The sequence below is a fragment of the Osmia lignaria genome, chromosome 14, assembly GCF_051020975.1.
Source record: "Osmia lignaria lignaria isolate PbOS001 chromosome 14, iyOsmLign1, whole genome shotgun sequence".
In the NCBI taxonomy this organism is placed as follows: Eukaryota; Metazoa; Arthropoda; class Insecta; order Hymenoptera; family Megachilidae; genus Osmia; species Osmia lignaria.
This window is the reverse complement of record NC_135045.1, coordinates 5,633,637-5,651,963: the sequence shown is the minus strand read 5'-3', so window position 1 is coordinate 5,651,963 and position 18,327 is coordinate 5,633,637. Positions and strand designations below refer to the sequence as shown.

At 33.9% G+C, this 18,327-nt stretch overlaps 1 protein-coding gene across 2 annotated transcripts in view; it reads right to left on the bottom strand.

The window, feature by feature from the left end:
* Nucleotides 1-18,327, bottom strand: part of LOC117607271 (limbic system-associated membrane protein) — a 145,119-nt gene that overhangs the window by 15,165 nt on the left and 111,627 nt on the right. For both annotated transcript variants that reach the window (XM_034330801.2, XM_034330802.2), the window contains 2 exons: nt 3,147-3,305; nt 321-449 (listed from right to left, as the gene is read on the bottom strand). In XM_034330801.2, coding sequence (XP_034186692.2) covers nt 321-449; nt 3,147-3,305 — 288 coding nt within the window. The remainder of the gene's footprint in view (nt 1-320; nt 450-3,146; nt 3,306-18,327) is intronic.

The following is an 18,327-nucleotide window of genomic DNA, read 5'->3' as shown; positions in this document are numbered from 1 at the left end:
ACATACTGGCATTGATAGTAATACGATAATCATATTAAATACTTAGATAAATAAAATTCACCATTGTTGAATATTTTTCTTAAAAACTTGTTAAATTATATTGCAAAAAATTATAATACTTGACTCAAATTAAAATTACTACATTTTAGACTGAAAGCAGTTATTTTCGACCTACATTAATTAAGCATCTTTTAATCTTTTTCGATGATTTCTAAAGTCTTAATCATTTTTATTTCATTAATAAGTACAGTATCTAATATAAATATTTACTTACTATTAAATTTTATATTGTTATTTTAGAATAGAATTGAAATACTCACAATGAACGATAAGCATAATCCTTTTGCTAACCGTGGGTGGCACTCCATTGGACGCGATACAAAGATACGATCCCATGTGTAATCGAGTTACTTTGCTAATGTTAAAGTTTGTTCCTCCGATGCTCGACACTGTAACATAAATGTTGATATTAAATTTTTAGTAGCTTCTGAAAGAGCCCTAAAATATCTCACATGAGTTACATTTATTAATACAATAACAATTTCTAATGAACTATTTATTTTTACCCAAAATCTTATTTTTATTCATACCATTCTACGATGCCTGCATATAACATCAAAATAAGTTTTTTTATTCACATCTAAAATAATTATAAATATTGTACCATAAACAGAATTGCTGGAATAATTGATGCTATTATTAATGCAGAGAAAGCATGTTTCAACTGAAGAATTTCTATACATAAACGGATTCACCTGTAGAACGATGCTGCGCGCTGAAGCATCCCAAATACCTTTTTTTCCCGGAAAAATTCAGTAGTTATAGTTTCAGATAGTTTGGTGTACGAGCGTGAAATTTTTGAAATGGGCTCAAGCAACTTTTTCCGCGTTGGTATATTTCCGGACGCTGTTACCCGGAACGCTATGAAAACTGTATCGAAATTCCCTCCTTTAATTTGTTTAGTAAAATAATCAAACGCGTAGCTGAATTCTTGACTTTCCAACCTTATTTTAACTACGATTATCAAAGTGTATGCTTTAGTCTATGATTTTTAATTTATGACGAAAATTAACATTTGAGAGGAAATGTAAAAGAGCATCAAACGTTTGACCGAATGTAGCTTACCAGAATTACAGCCTGTATGTAAAAACATTTCTCATGAAATACAAGATACGTTGCTATTTATTTTACAAAATATAAAAAATATGAACCCGTGTGTTTATTCAACGATAATATAAAGTGTATCTGTGTTCGTTATCCTCTTGGCCATTCATAATAGCATAAATTGGTTAAATTTTAATGGTACATTTGTCATAATGCAATTTCAGAATACTAACTTCAATTTTTCAGTGGAACAGTAAGATATAAGGTAAATTATACACTGATTGACACTTTGAATTAAAACTGCATTTTAAATATTTAGATGCATTTAACGAGTTTGTATTTTCTGTTAAAAAAATGAAAAATTGATTTATAGAGAAAGAGGAATAAATTTTAATTTCAAATTTTTAATACATGTAATTTGAAATAATATTTTCCTATTACTTTCTATTAAATAATTCTGCGATGCCGATCATCAACTTGACGTGTTAATATTTCTATACTTGAAAACATTTTTTCTTTCCAAGATTAATGTCTGAAAACAGAAATTTACAGAAACAGACAGCTAGAATAACGAAGTTTCGGTGTTGTCTTCTGTGCACGGACGCAAATTTAGTTTGCTTATCCGGAAGTCGGGGCAGTCGACGTCCGTCCATTTACCACAATTAAATCTGCTGGAATATTTGCGTCCGGCTAACAAACTGAATGAACCCGAATGCGGAAGGAAGCTGTAAGAAATGAACGCGTTACTTTCCTTGCAAAGCACTGGCCACTTAATTAAAGTGGTTGCTTAACACACCAGTTATCACTTTAAATTAATATACACTGAGTTTGCAAATAAAGAAACATTAAATCGTAGACGTTGTGTAATGATATCAGTGAACAAATAAATAATAAAAAGATTCCAAAATTGTAAACAAATTTTCGAGAAAAATTGCACTTTCCATGTTGTACATGATTTTTTAGACATTCTGTACATACTCCTTTAAAGGTACTGATTTTACAGCACGATCATTCCTATTCCAAAAATTGTTTATAAAGCAACAAAAAGAATTTATTACAAAATTAACGTTTGCATAATTTAATACAATATTTAAAATTCTAGGATATACCTACTATCTACTAAATCTACTACCATGCCTAAATTTCATTATTCCGATTAACTGATTTTCAGTCAATAATTGCCAGCACTGAAAAGTCTATTAAGCGTTAGAAATGTAAATTCATTTTTCTCACGGATCAGTCGAGTTCGTTTGATGCAGAAAATTCATAACACATCAGATGTTTCATTGTAGCCGTACGCAAAAGGCAGCCACGCGAATCTGGGTACGCATAGCACCCTCTCGGTGTTTGCCAATTTCAATGCAAATATAGGAGATCTTCTCCACCTATGCAAACGTATCACCACCCTCTAACCTATTGGCCTTGCTCGAACGCGGTGCGTTTGCCCTCCCCAGAGAGTACAAGACTCGGTTAGTGCACCACGAATCTGGCGAATATATTTTCGCAGTTTAACGTGGATATTTGAAAGCCCTGGATTTAAGTTTATAAATCTTACAGATTGGGAGGCGACGGGATACGTTAAGAAAATTTCATTATTCGGATCTATACCGAATCTACATAGTTTCCCTTACGATAGAATCAATCAAGTCGTGAATAGAACCAGAACAGATAGCATTAATCTCGAATTGGATTTTGAATCATCAATAAATTATTGCTATATAGGCTGTTTCAGGTTATTCTAAATAAAAGTGATGCGACGGTATGGTGATCGTTTAAAACAGCATGTCGCAATATTGCGTCTTTCTGGTTTGTTTGGATTATAATACATCACACTACTCTGAAAGACTACCCTGACGCCCAACGCTAACTTATTACTATTAATACATACTACACTGCTTATCTATAACGACATCACTAAATAAACACAGCCTGAATAAACAGATTATAAATTTTAGCAAAGGAAAATAATGGGATGTCTGCAAAGTTTTTAGTTATAAATTATTAGAATAAACTGTATGTAAAATTTGATAAATAGCACTGACCTTTCGTTCCGTTCTCCAGAATTATTTTTTGACCATCCTCGCGTTTCCAGACGATGTTAGGTTCCGGTGATCCTGTTGCAGTGCAACGTAAGGTCACGTTGCTACCCTCGCGCACCACCATGTCTGTGCTTGTCTGGTAATCCAAAATGTCTGGCGGAACTGTTGAAAACAGAGAGAGAAAAAAAATATATATACAGTGCCGAGCAAAATAAGCTTCTCTAGAAAAAATGGCAACAAGTAAAGTAGCAGTTCTCAAACTCCTAATTTTAACGATATTAATATTAAAAGTGACATAGAAACGAAATGAATATAATTTTTGATTATTAAGTATTTTTAAATTTAGTATATAATTGAAAAGTACGAAAAGAAAAATAAATATTAATTTAAATTCTCCCACGTAAATGTTTATACGCAAGTGATAAGCAGCTATAGGCCTATATAATACATGTATGAGGTCCTTTTGGCTGCATTATCATCCTCCTTGGTAATGCTTAAGGGAAAAAGCTGGTGTCCGAGGAAGGGGAGGCCCACAGCGAGGGTCAGCTATCCCGAAACCCCAAAACCCGGAAACTCGCGGTATTCGACGGAGGAATATCGGGAACCCAGAAATCCATGGTAGCCTATGGAGAACGGGAAACCGGAAATCTGGGGAAGCCTCCAGGGGGTGGGACATCACCATTTTCCTTAGGGAAGCCTAGTTTATCCGATTCTATATAAATTGAGAACTATAAACCATTAAAGTTTACGAAGAAATTTTCTAAATTCAAGTCAGGAAATTTTAAGAAAACCAAAAGAATGCTGACCAACTTCTTTAAAATAAACCTCCCTAATCTGCGATTCTTAAAACGGGATTTGAGAAACTGATGAACAAGTAGAAAAATATCACAGAAATGATAGGAGACTGTATAAGGAATTAACAGCTGCAAATTAACCATTTTGCTTTAACTTGTCCAGAAAGGGAAGAGTACTTGCTTTACCTGTGATACGATCTGACTGACACAAAGGTCTTTTTGAATCCTTCTGTTGTTTGAACTAATATGCGTTTTTAAAACTGAATATGAAACAGGGAAGAGAGCTTTCGATTGTATTCTTTCTTTCAGCTTTCATAAAATGAAGTACACCAAACATCATAACGAATTTCATTGAGTTGATACATGTTTATACAAGTTCCGGTGAAATTTTAAAACAACTCCAAGCTTGTCGTTTGAACAAATAAATTCTGTTATTCTGTTCTTGATTAAAATTTTATCTATGGAGAATTTTCCTGCGTTATTTTAATATATTAATTTTCAAAAATTGTGAACAAACTCATACTGAATAAAATTATCGTATTGAAATCTGTTAAAATGGCTGTTACATTTGTACTAAAAGTGTTTGATGTTTTCAATTGCGCAATTTATTGTTGCTATAAATTTTTATTTGACAATAAAATTAACAAAAATTCAATTTATGAAATATGAACGCAAATTCTGATTTACCTATGGTTATCCAATAAATTGAAACATCTGTGCCTGGATAATTTGTTACCTGATACTCTGTAATGATATTCTACACCATATTTAATGCCAGCATCATTAAAGTACTTGTATTAATTACATCATTTAGCTTGTCATTTTGTTTCATTGAATAAGGACAGCTTTAATTAGTATATCTCGTTCTATTGGCATTAACTATTGATAATTATTGTTACTGAAATTTTGGACTAAATTCGTTACTATAGATAGAATAAAAAAATAATGATTTATGTAATTTTTATTTAAATTTAAACAAAGTATTATTGTTTCCTTAATTGTATTACAAGTTTTGTTGCATCCAGTTAACGATAAAATAACTATGCGTTAATATTTTTAGTGAATTCAGTATAGCAGTGAACATTTATATTTATTCCATTAAAAATTGATATGGCAATATGGCGGAATTCAGAAGAGTAGACGTCACATGGGTACAAGAGAAATGGGTTTCTCTTTCGTATTTATTTCTTCGAGTCAACATCACGTTGACCTCGTACCGTTCAACGTCACTTTAGGTCATGTGTGCCGGATCGCGAGATCCGTATTTCCACACTTCGTTTCTTACGTATAGAATTTTACCATTATTTCAATAAAAATAGGGAAACAAGAAAATTAACGAACGAAAAAATGATTTAAAAAAAAGTTTTACTTTGTTTTAACTAAATAAAACCATCATGTTGTATTTGAAAGTTGAGAAGGAAATAAACCAAAATAAATGGCACTTTTTATCAATTAAATGGTTTATTAAAAACTAAAACTTCTAGATATTTTAGTCCATTATGAAAGTTTGATTACAATGTAAAGTATAATTTATAGGACAAGTCAGTCAATTTTATTATCATTAAACATCACAGATTATTTTCAGAACTCCTAGGTAATTATTAATCTCCATATAAGACTTGATACATGTCGAATTCCAGAATGATGTATTGAGAAATTTATTTAAAACACTTTGAGTGACTGACGAAGCAAATTCAATAAAAAAAGAAAAAATAATCTGAGAAAACCATCTATCCGAATAAGGATTAAAATAATTAAAATAAGTTATAAAAAGAGATTAATTATTTGACTGTGTTATTCTGCGTTGAAGATCTTTTTTACCGAAGCCTAAATGAAACTAATGATAAACGAGACAATCAATCTCCATCATTCTCTAGTCGGAAATTCGTGTTCACGTGTATATACGAGCGCGTTCCCGCATTTCTAAGCAATAAATCCATCTCGCTCTCATTCGCGTTCCGTTTACTAAGCAAGTTTCGCCGGTTGTCGTAACACTTAACGCAACAATAACGTCCCCAAGTTACACTCAACACCGTCGAGGATGTGTAAATGTATCTGTTCACCCATAAATTGTCCTATATCGTACACAACGCTATACACGCTTACTCTTGTTGTACAGGTAATAGCAAAAGCGAAATCTATGATATACAGATAGTTTGTACAAAGAAATCTACATCGCGATAAAGAGAATGTTAGAAATTAGTCATATCTAAAAATTTCTCTCAAAAATTCCGACACAGCATATTTTTACAGACTCTATTTCACGTATATGTAAACATATAAGGGTTGAACGAAATAATGGGAATACTTCAAACGCTCCAGTCTAGTTCAATCGGTTCAATACAAAAGTCACGAATGTGTGAAAACATCATTTTGAGATATTGAGGTTTGAAGTTAAGAAGTGGTATCATAGATCCACTTATATTGCTATTAAACTAACTTCATATAGCAAAATATAGAAAATATATAAAAATTTGTTTGAAATATGAATATTTTTTGAAATACTTTTTTGGAAAATGTATTAAATGTGTCTATAAGCAGTTTACTTAGTGTATTTATTACTCGTTATTCATAAATATTCTCGACTTGCAGAAATCTTTAAATGAATCTCAATAAATCCATTGAACTGCACAGTTAGCCTGATATTATATGAACGTAACAAATGTAGCGTTATGTAGGCCACTGAATCATGTCAGAGAAATATTCTTTCGCGTTGAATCCGGTCGAAGTGAAACCACAGGTATATAATCTGGCAACTGGATATATTCCACGGATCAGACCTTTCCATTCGACCATGTCCATTAAAGCCAACCTGACTTTCTCCCCTGTTCACCTCCCTACTTTCCTTTCGCTCCCCGAGCGTCGAATAAACGTGTCCCTCGCGAGTAATGTCTTACTGGATTCGCCTACATGCGAATCGGCCCGAAGGTAGCGCGGTTACCAGTAGTACAGCCAGAGAGAAGTTGGAGAAGGGTTACATCAGGGGTCTGGGGTCGATTTTATTCCGCCCTATGGCCGGAACTCGATTTGCGGTTGAGTGGCCGTATGGGTGATGCTGAATTGGCGGGTCAAAGCCACCCGGTCAGTCTTCGATGCTCTCACACTTATACGGGGTGTTAAGAAAGTAACATTTGTACCTTGTGAAAGATATTTTCCAAAATTAAAATTTGTCTTTCAAATTTATCAAATTTCATAAAATTATTAGAGCTTTCAGTTAGAAGCTTTTGATTTGTTCATAGGCATTATTCCTTCTACTAAACTTTGATAATAGCCAGGATTAATCTTTTTCTCATTCTCCTTGTATTCTGCTTCACAAATCGTCGATGAATGTTGGTGGCATGATAATGCAAGCGTTTTGTTCAAGTGGACCCGCAAATGCTCTATTCAATTTAGATCCGGATTCTCTGCAGGCCAATCTAACATCTTAAACGGTTGTAAACGCAACCACTTCTGAACTGATTTCGCCGTGTGCTTCGAATTTCAATTCTGTTAAAACGTTGCTTCATCCGTAGCATACGGTATTTCCACTGCTATTTCGGGTATAAGAGATTGAAAGATTGGTTTCAAAATATGTTGGTTCAAGTTTCATATGATGCTATGTGTCGTCATATTATAGTACATCATATTATTATATTTGTTCGTATGAAAGATGGATTAAAATCGCACAAAGTAGTGCAAATAATAGCTGTATCATTATTAATATTAATACTTGTTTGATAATTAAATTTGATATTACTTGATTATAATTAATTAACTGTAACTAATAAGTACATCACGAAGCTTTCAAGTGCAAACTAAACACCTATGCATCGGAAGGTTTGATAATCTCCGTAATTAATAATAATGCTTTCAATTAAGTTAAAGAGCAAACAATTTCTATGTGTATTAAAATAGAAATAACATTATTTCCAATGAAGTAAGACAGTTTATTATTTAAGGACGTTTAGGCAAGTGCACATTTTTATAGAAAAAATATAGAGATATTTGAGTTGAATAGAAGTTTATTACATCATTCATGTACACTGATGATGCATTTTTTATTTTGCACATTTTGCATAATGCATACGTTAAACGTATTTCATTTAAACGACATACAGCGAGTCCATAAAGTATTTGCACACCATTAAAACAAAATAACTTTCTTAAAATTGGATCAAACTGTTCCAGATTGTTTGTGAAGCTTGAAAAATTAGTTTACTAGAACACTAGAATAAATAAAATTTGTTCAAAATAAAACTATTTCCTAACGAAATTTTCAACAGTTTCAGTTTGGCAATCAACTTGTTAAAAAAAGGTACAAAGTTAAATTGCATTGGTATCAGAAATTTGTCCTGGTTCTATTCATCCAATTTCAGGATATGTTCAAAAAACTCATGTGAGAAATAGTAAAGTTCAGATGCAAAGGATATTTTGATTCGTGTAAACGATACTACTGAGGAATGCGGGGAAACTTGAGAGGGTAGGGTACGAATGTACACTGTTTGGAATCGAATAACAAGAATCGTGTGACCCGGAACGATGATCGAAAGAAAAAACATGGTCCCTTGACTTTAAAAAAGAAAAATGTACGTTTCAGGTTGGGTGAAAGAAAGAGCAAGTGAATGTAACAGTATAACGGGAGGGCGAATGGAAAGAAAGAATAGGTGAGAGTTGAAAATAAAAACTGAAGGTACAAAGTAAGTGTTTCGTTTCACTAACCACATTGTATCGAAGCAGTAAATTCATTGTAAGTCTCGTTTTCAAAATTACTTCAGAAAAAATAATTGTATTATGTATTATCCAATTTTACTAGATAAAAAATTGAGAGCTTAAATTAGAATATTAACTAATTAATATTCCTGCTAATTTTCACGTGTATCACTGCATCTGTCTATATTTTCACTGTAATGGTCAACGTTAATAATTCAGTTTCAGTAAAAATGAATGACTTTTGTGTCGTTAGATTTCGCATTCCGGATCAATTTATAATCGTTAAACGAGTGACTTTTTCTCTGGCCATTATCTTATTTTCTAGCTGCAGTAGCAGTTCATTGGAAAGTAACTTCTTGCATCCTGCATCAATCTGAATCTGCCTCGTTTATCCTGTCCCGGTGCTTCCACCCTTCCACGCTCACCGGAATTCGCCCCTTTCCAACGTTATCTAGCACCCGTGCCTCGTGATACGTTCTTCCTACCGATCACACTGACGTCTCATGCTGATTGTGAATCGGTCAGGAGTTAAAAATCAGAGTTAAAAAAAATACCGGACGAACGGTGCAAGCGAAGCGTGGCTTAATTTTGATGCGTAAATCGAATGTCCGTTCGAAACTCTCTCGCTGATCGTGACTTGGACACGGAACGTACGAAAATAAAAGATTCGTTATCCCGTACAAACGATATTGCAGACTGTGCGCCAGTAAAGAGTTAAATTTCTTTCAAACGCGACATTGAAATCTTAACATTGCAACGTTTATATATTTTTAATAGGATTTAAACTTGTCATTAATTTGAAATTCATTTTTCATTTTCATTTTCATTTTCATTTTCACGTCCCAAAGTGTTCGCTAGTAAAATTGTTAAAAATGGGAAACATCGGTTTAACTCAAAATCCAGAAATGTATTCTTTTAATACCAGGATGTGTTCCAGGGCGGAAATCGCCTGCAATCGTGGGAAAAAGAGAAACACGTTCTCGGCAGAGCTAAACTTTATTGGAGTGGAATATAAGAACAGAGCACTTTATCACAGATAAAATATGTAGCTTACAAGTTTGATGCTTCCCGAGCAACTGCGTATTCCCCGCAAGAAGATTGCAGAAGTGACAGAAGAAGTTCGGTCGTATATTTTGTGGACAATTTTGCTAGTAAGAAAAATCTGAAGCATTCAATATCCGTTTGGGATGATGCAAATAACAGTTACACGAAATGTACTACATTAACCCTCGGATGGCGGATCATGAAGAAAGCCACAATTTTGTATTATTTTCATTTTCTAAATTTTACGCTGTTACTTTAAAAATTATTTTTTCAATATATGAAACTATTTCCTTAAAAAATCATACATTTAACTTTAGGTTAATTTCCTTGTATTGAAAGTTTCGGTCACGATTGACCCAGACTCCGTTGTTCAAGGGTTAAAGAAAGAAATTCTTTGTACAAAAGTAATATTGGAATTATTTTTTATATAAAAAAAAAAAAGTATATATACTGATCGAATTGAGTAACCTCCTTCTTTTTCGAAGTTGGTTAAAAAATATATAGTCATCGTAAATAATTGTTTACAATTATGTACCAATAAATTTATTGAAATTCCTGTTTATAATTGAACACTTTTCATTCAATTGTGAAAATAGTTGGCGGCACTCGTTAACTTTTCTATAAAATAGCCAGCGAACAATGTGTTAATACGGTGTTGAAGTCATTTCATTTGTTTCCGTTTAAACTTTCCTTTTATAAAGCAATCCAAAACTACGGAATAATTACTCGAAAACTGAACGAAAATTTTTACTCGAACGATGCGCCTCAAACGGAAATGTTGCAGGTTTTAATCAGAACTTTGTTGCTATGGCACTTGTAATTCTATATCCAACCTGAATATTCATAAGCTTAAATTCGTTCCGCGGAGCAAAGAGCGTTTCAGCTGCTTTTGGTTTCTCGGGACGTTTAAACGAACATTTATTTATTTATTCGTTTATATTAACGGATCGTCTGTTAGAATATGGAATGGAACATATTCGAAATGAAAAAACCCAAATTGTTTTGCCATGGTTTGTAATTTATAGATACTGTGCAAATCATATTCTTAATCTAAATTAAGATTTATGAATAACGAAATGTCTCCTCGAATGCAAAGTTATGAAAATATGTTTAAGAGCAAATTGCATCGTTTGATGACCAAAAAGTAATTTTCTGTTCAGCACATTTTTTTAATTGATGGAAAATTTTTCTTTTTCTAATAAGTTAAAATGTTTCTATCGCTAGAGTGTTATAATTTAAAAAAAAAGATTCAATGATGTAAAATCAAAAGAAATCGCGTTTTTTAAATAAAAATAATGTATTTTTAAAACGTTTATCAAATATGAACACTATTATTTTTCCTCTACATTAGAATAAATGAAAAATTTACTACTATATCTGAGCTCCGAGAGTAAAGAATGCTCTTTAAAAGAAAGATAATAAAGACATTAAACCGGAAATAATACAATAATGTTCTTTGGCTCAACAGATTTGCATCATTTACGAGAAAAGTGCTTTTCCAGAGCACCAAACCTTTTAAAACATTTTAATTGAAATACCTACATCTGAATTTTCACCATTAACATGACGCCCCTGATATGAAGCATAATATTCGCTTTTTATCTCAAAAGATGTACAATCTAAAAAGTAATGAAAATACCAATTAATTATGGTTAATCAAATTTGACATAAACACGATTTATCGTGATTTCAAATTTTTTTATTGACGCTGTAAATTCTATATTGGTAAAAGACACGAAAAGCGATACCGGTAAATAAAATCGCGTTAATCGACGAAGAGAAGTGTGTAGGTCATTAGGCGTTCGCGTGCCGGCATGATACGTGTTAATCGCGATAAACTGCCGCATCTGCTTTCCCGAATACCGTGTGTTCACACCGAGACACATGAGTAATTCGAAAATATTACATTTGCACAGTAATGGATACATTTTAATCATTTATTTGCCGTGTCGATGTGCAAGCATCGAGGCTTTTGCTCGCGGAAATAAATAGGGAGGCTTTATTTATAAATCCAATTTGCTTTGCGACACACGATAAAAGAGCTTCCCATGTGAACTTCCCGGGTTTCAATACTTTTCAACGACTGAACGAAACCTGATTGGATACTCATCTGATTGGTATTTATCGGATGTAACGTTTAACGTCCGTTTGTTGTACAACATCGATCAAAAGTTTTAGAACACCAGTTACATTTAAGGGGATACTTTGGTTTTCGATCGACAACAAATTGCTCGCTGTTGAAAAAAAAAAAAACAGGTCATCCCATAAATTCTTGCCGTTTTTCATGCTGATATTCGGAATACAATCAAATATATTTTTTTATTTTATTTGACTATGCAACAAGAAAAAAATGTTATACAACCATCAAACAAGCAATTGTCATAAATTGTCGTTGAATGTATGAATAGAACTGATGGTAGGTTTATAATGGAATATGTTTGTGATATATCAAAGAATGGCATCTGCAAATTCTGCAATGATACAGAACTAATCTGATTCGTTGAACAATCATGCAGGCGCACGCCATGCACAAATGAATCATATTTTCAGGATATTATAATTGAGAGGTGCATCAGTAAATGAAGCATTGTTTGTAATCTTGCAAGATTGCAATCATCGATACGGGTATAACACACAATGATACTACCTAATTTTCAATAGATTTTGGGTAACGATAATAAGAATAGTTAACGTCATTTATAGTTATTTTCATGAAACCTTAAGCTTTTAATACAACATTTTTATTTAAAAATAGATTTACTTAGAATACCGATGAAATGGTAACCATAAGTTTGATATATTCCAATAACGTCATTTGTTCGTATTGATTTGTATTAATCGAGCGAAACCAATTCCAATTAAACATTCATTACAGGTGTCGCCAAGTTAATTAAGGAAAACCAGTCGTTACTGTTTAATTAAAGATTTTATTAACGTAAGTCAAAGGGTTTGCATCATCAATTGATCGTTTGACTGTGCAAGTATACACATGATGTTTGTTTTGACGTTTAATTTCCCGCTTAAGGAGAAACCTTACGTGACAACAGGCTGTCGGTTAATTAGCACGCTCGAAGTTGCTTCGAATTCGTGAATAATTCAAGATGTTTAGCATTTCCTTCTCGGCCTATCGAGTCTGCTTTCTCTTATGAAGCTGAACAAACTTGTTTAAACAGCTATTAAACTTAACAGTGCTTGGAATAATTAAAAATTTTTGCAATTTCATCATACAATCTCAATTAATATATTTGTCGAATTAATAATAAAGACTGTACTGATAGGTTCAAAATTAATACAAATAAAAAAAAGTATTATGATATTGGTCTACCCACATGTTTTACCAAAGAAGCTCAGTAGGTTGATAGGTTTATGACTATTTGAAGCTGTACTAGGTTTATTCGATTTTATGATGGGAATCAGTTTGGCTACCTTCCAGAAGGAGGAAATGTAGGCTGCTTTATTAGCTCGTCGGAATATGCAGTATGTTTACAGTATTAATTTAATAGAAAGAAGCTTTAGATACTTCTTAATATAGATGCGTGATTTTTATAGTGTTTATATGATGGATGCATAATTCTTTTTTAAACTACTCTACAATATTGACAAAACAATTAATTTATATTTTTTACATCATAAAACATATTTATTTTTGCCGTATCTAATAACCTAAAAACAGAAACACCCAAACTTGCCGTAACCTAATTTCATAATGAAGTAGCAGCACTGTACTATTCGTCCGCTAGACGACGTATGGCTAAAACTTGGCGGGATCTATGCCCCACTACCCGATATCCCTACTTCGCATCACAAGTATTTCTGTAATTGGTCGAATCGCCTGACGAAGAAAACAAATGAATCGGTCAAGCGTGACTGGAACAGAGCGATGCAGTGACGATGACTTCAAAGCAGTCGCATAGACTCCGGAACCTATGGGTGGGAATTAAGCTAGACATTAGGAGTGGGGTTAGGCGGAGCAAACGAAGATCCCCGTTGCCTCTTTCCTATATCGCATGCCATCTTTTCGCGGACGAACAGTATTGTCCAGAGATAGAAAGAATAATAGCGAAAGGAATTGATCGACATACGATTGGTCGTAGTCGGTACGTCACGCCTCACGCACACGCATTCCAGATTATCGCGCGCTATTGGCCAATGCGATCACACACTAATCGTGTCGCCTGGCAAAGATGAAAAATGAGACTTCGCGACAAAGGGAAGTGGTACGAAGTCAGCGTTGCGGCGAACTTTAAACGCGAGGATTAAACATAGGGACAGGGCGGAGCGTGCGAAGTGCTCCCTTTCCCCCTGTGCCGTCCCGCTAATATTCTTTCCATCTCTGCACTGTATATTAATTTTGAAATTTCCTGTATTATTAACAAATCAATTACGCCACTGCTACTTTATATTTTTCTACATTATGGCACGTATTTCACCTGTGATTGTACAATCAGCGGTTACCCGGTCACCCTGCTAACCAGACATACAGAACGAGAAATCTGACACTTGTTACGGGGGGAAAGGAGGGAAAGAAACAAGGACGTAGATCGCTTTGTTATGTATTTGGTGATACGTACATTTCGACGCTGTCGGAGGATAACAAGAGCTGTTTTCTCTCTCTTTTCTTTCCTTCCTTTCGACCCTTCTCTATGTTTCAGGGTTTTTCTTTCGCTCTTTGCTCTCAAGCATCGCCTCCTGTGTTTTCCGTGACGAGTTCTGGACAATTTTCTCCGGTGGAAGATATTTTTCGTTACGGTCCGTTGCTATCTTGTTATCTGCTAAGGAACCCTCGCGAAGGCTTGGAGGAAAAACGAAAATAAGGATAAATGAAAAAGAAGAAACGACAAGAGAAACTGAAAATGCCTTTGTAACGTGACGTGGACGGAACAGCGGGGAGTTCAATACCGGAAACCAGTATCGAATTCGGGGAAAATAATACGTCGATACACGGGTCATTTCGTTAAGTTTGTAACTTAAAATTGACGCAATACATGTCTCGTGTATTAGCAACAAATTTTATTGATTATTATTGAACTTGAAAGGCTTCAGGCAATTTTTTCGAAAAATTAAGCGAACACTAAAATAGTAGCTTTTTGCACCACAGTGCAGTATCAACGACGAAACACAGACATTGGAAAAGATAAAAAGAAAAATATAGATCGCTTTTGTGAGCTACACTCAATCCGTAGGACAATGCAGTAGGTCAATCGAAATTACTCGATTCGCAGCAATACGTTGAACAGGACGCATGGTTTCCACTATATTTACCTGTTTGGTACATAAAGCACGGGTTTCAATGTCTCTTGTATAGAACACTAAATACGTTATACCGCTGCAGGCTGAACCGGAAATTTTGAGATAAACAGCAGGGCCTCGATAACTACGTCGCAGAAATATATTCTTGCAAAATAGGTCCTATGCAAAATTATATATATACAGCGTTGAATTTTTTTACAATCACTGTTACAGATTTTTTAATTGCCACAGAAATATTTTGAGTCATCACACATTAGGCACATCTAAAAAGGTCATCAACCTAGTTCAGTATGATCATTCGTACTATTTTGTTTGTACGGCTTCCAACGTTTAATTCTCCCTTCTTTGAACTTCACTTACAATTAGTCTAATCCCCATTTCTAACGTTTCTATTGTTATTCTTTCTTACTCTATCTTTTTTGAAAAAAAATTCTTTTTATCAAATTCTTATCGGTCTCCGTTAACTATCACTACTTTAATATAATCGAATAACTGAGAGGAAGAAATTTTTTAAAAATATTAAGTAACATTTCGCAAAGTATCAAATGAACACCGTCAACTGAGAAATGAAGCAATCGTACTTTGAATAATTGCAATTATAACGTACTACACATATTCATTTTCACTGCGGTATTCCATTTGTACTTACACTCTATTCAGTTTCAATAATTATAAAGCAGTATTTGTTACATCTTACTGAGTGAAATCAAGTTTCTAAACTCATATTGTTTATAAGAATTAATTAATCATATGACAATGATAATTATTTTATAAGTAAAAAGAAATTTCCATTAGAAAATTAAATATTTGCTGATGGAAAATATAGAGCTGTAATTGTGTAGAAATTTTTAATAAAATTTTAAACTTTAAATTGATATCCCATGAATATCATTGTACAATATTCTTAGGTATACAGATCATAAACCTTTTCGCATTCAAAGTCCTTTATTTGATGTATAATACATCAAACTAATATAACATGATCTCCTTTGGATTCAACTACTGCTTTTCAGTGCATTTCCAATATTTATCCATTGGCTGTTGGGCGAATCACAACAGTGCAATATGCACTTCTCATCTCCCGTAACAATTCTGTCGAGAGAAGTCTGAAATTTCTGCCTGGGTAACAAGGAAGTGGCGATGGTTGTTCGGTCGATGCAATTCTTTTCACTCGAACTGTGCACTACCAGCTTTTCCAATATTCCTTCAATACTAAAACATGGTATCAGCTGATGAACTGAATTTATCGGCAAGTCGTTCGCATTTTTTGTACGGATTCGATTTAACCATAACTTTTAACCATTGGTACACTTCTATGTCATGGAAGCTGTGAAAATTCTTCATTTTCGAGAATAAAATTCTTAATATGAAATTTAAAACAAAACAAAAATAATCGTGTCGCCCTGAAAAATCATTCAGCAGAAAATGATCAAAAAGGGTTAACTCTTTACAGCATGGTGGATTTAAAACTGTCCTACTTTTTTAATCATCACCTCGAAAAATTAAAATTACCCGCAGCTCAGAGGTTCACATCGTATCCCACTAATTTAGGTGTATGTGCAACGCATACCTTTTTTTTATTTTAAAATTCTCTGCCTTAAAGAGTTAATCGCAATCGCCAAAGAAATGCGATATAATGAAATTTATATTTTATTTAGAGGTATTGAAGAAGAGCAGAGGATATAGATCCTTGTCTAAGGAACGGCGATTCTGGCACTTTTCAACGTGCAAAGAAGTCTCGAAGATAGAGTTTACGGTGGATTTACGACGTGACGATCGTCGACGAAGCGTGATATTTGCACGTTTAAAGCGGTAATCCGAGGGCCCTTCTCGGTTCTGATTACTTGAACCAAAGTGCAGAGAGAATCGGAGGGTTTTCTCGGTTGCTCGAGTAGTGTTCCAGATTGCACGCATTTCGAGATATTAGAGGAAAAGTAATGGCGCTGAGTGGCAATGTGGAAGAGATGGCCCCGGGTGAAAGTAGCGTTAGAAGAGGCCGGGCTTTAACAACTCGAAGGATGAGAAGAAGTGGTTAACGCGGAGGCTTAACTTTCCTCGAGCCACGTAATGAATAACAACGGCATCAAGTGTTTGCCACCTGGTAAGAGAAGAATTTTCCTGCAACCCCGTTTGTTTACAACCGTTAATTGGAGCGTTCCGATCATAAGCTGGTGTAATGAGATCTGCAGCTGGTTTGAAACATATCCTAATAATTTAAATTTGTACAAAACAATATTTTCGTCTGAGCTTTCAACGTAGCTTGAAGCCCTCTGCTTGGATTCCTTTCAATATTTATTAAATTTAATAACATCCCTACAGATACAACACCACATTGATAAAAATGAAATATTAATTAAAGAAAATGTAGAAAAAAGAAATTATAGTTTAATTTAATAATAATGTGAATGTCGTATCATAAAGGTGTAGCGAATAATTGTTTTTAATTCTCCTCTTTTAAATGTTTAATTATATGTTTATTAATAAAATTAATTACAAAAGAAATGATTTAATTAGATTTTTTATAACGATCCCCTATTATTTAAAAGAATGAATATTTCATCCTACCATAACGCTTTACTAAATGATATTCTGCATGAAGAGAAAAGTAGAATGCATAAACGGTATAGTATAACGTATCTTACAATAAAATCATACCAGCCACGCTGCTTTTGCAGATTTTTTAACGCGGAGATAAAGATACTGACGAAACGAGAATGGACTTGCAAAGCATGCAGCGAAAAGTTGCGAACTTCCTCGCCAAGTGGGTTACAAGAGCGAGGAATTCAAGTAACTTCGGATCATTTTAACTCTCATGTGTAAAATTTCAGCGAAGAGTTACGCGAAGGAAATTTTAACGAGCTGTTTAGTCACAAAGAAGCGGTTAAGTGTCTGAAAGAAGTTTTTTTTTGAAGAGTGGAAATGTTAAGTTTAATTGCTGGAAAAATTACACCTTGATTGTTTGAATAATTTTCTTTTTAAATGTATCAACTTCAACGTTAGAAGTACAATTCTTGAGAAATTTTATTCTAATTCATTATGATTTCAAGGGGAAAATGAAGTTCTAAAAGCGGTTAATTGACAAAGTGCAAAAGCTTTTAATCTAATCCCAATATATGCACCGTACTGAGCATGATAGGCTTCTCTGGGAAAAATGGTGATATCCAGGTTCCTCAGTTCTCAAGTTTCCAGTTTCACGGATTCCCGCCCTTTTTATAGACTCTTCCTGCTACGGACTCCCACCCCGCGACTTCCACCCTACTCAGCGCATAGTCCGGGGAGAAGTGACGATGTAAGGAAGGGGACTTCATACATATATACTCTGCACCACTTGTGTATAAAAATTTACGCGGGGAAAATTTGAATTACTATTTACTTTATTCTTCGTACTTTCCAGTTTAATATTAATA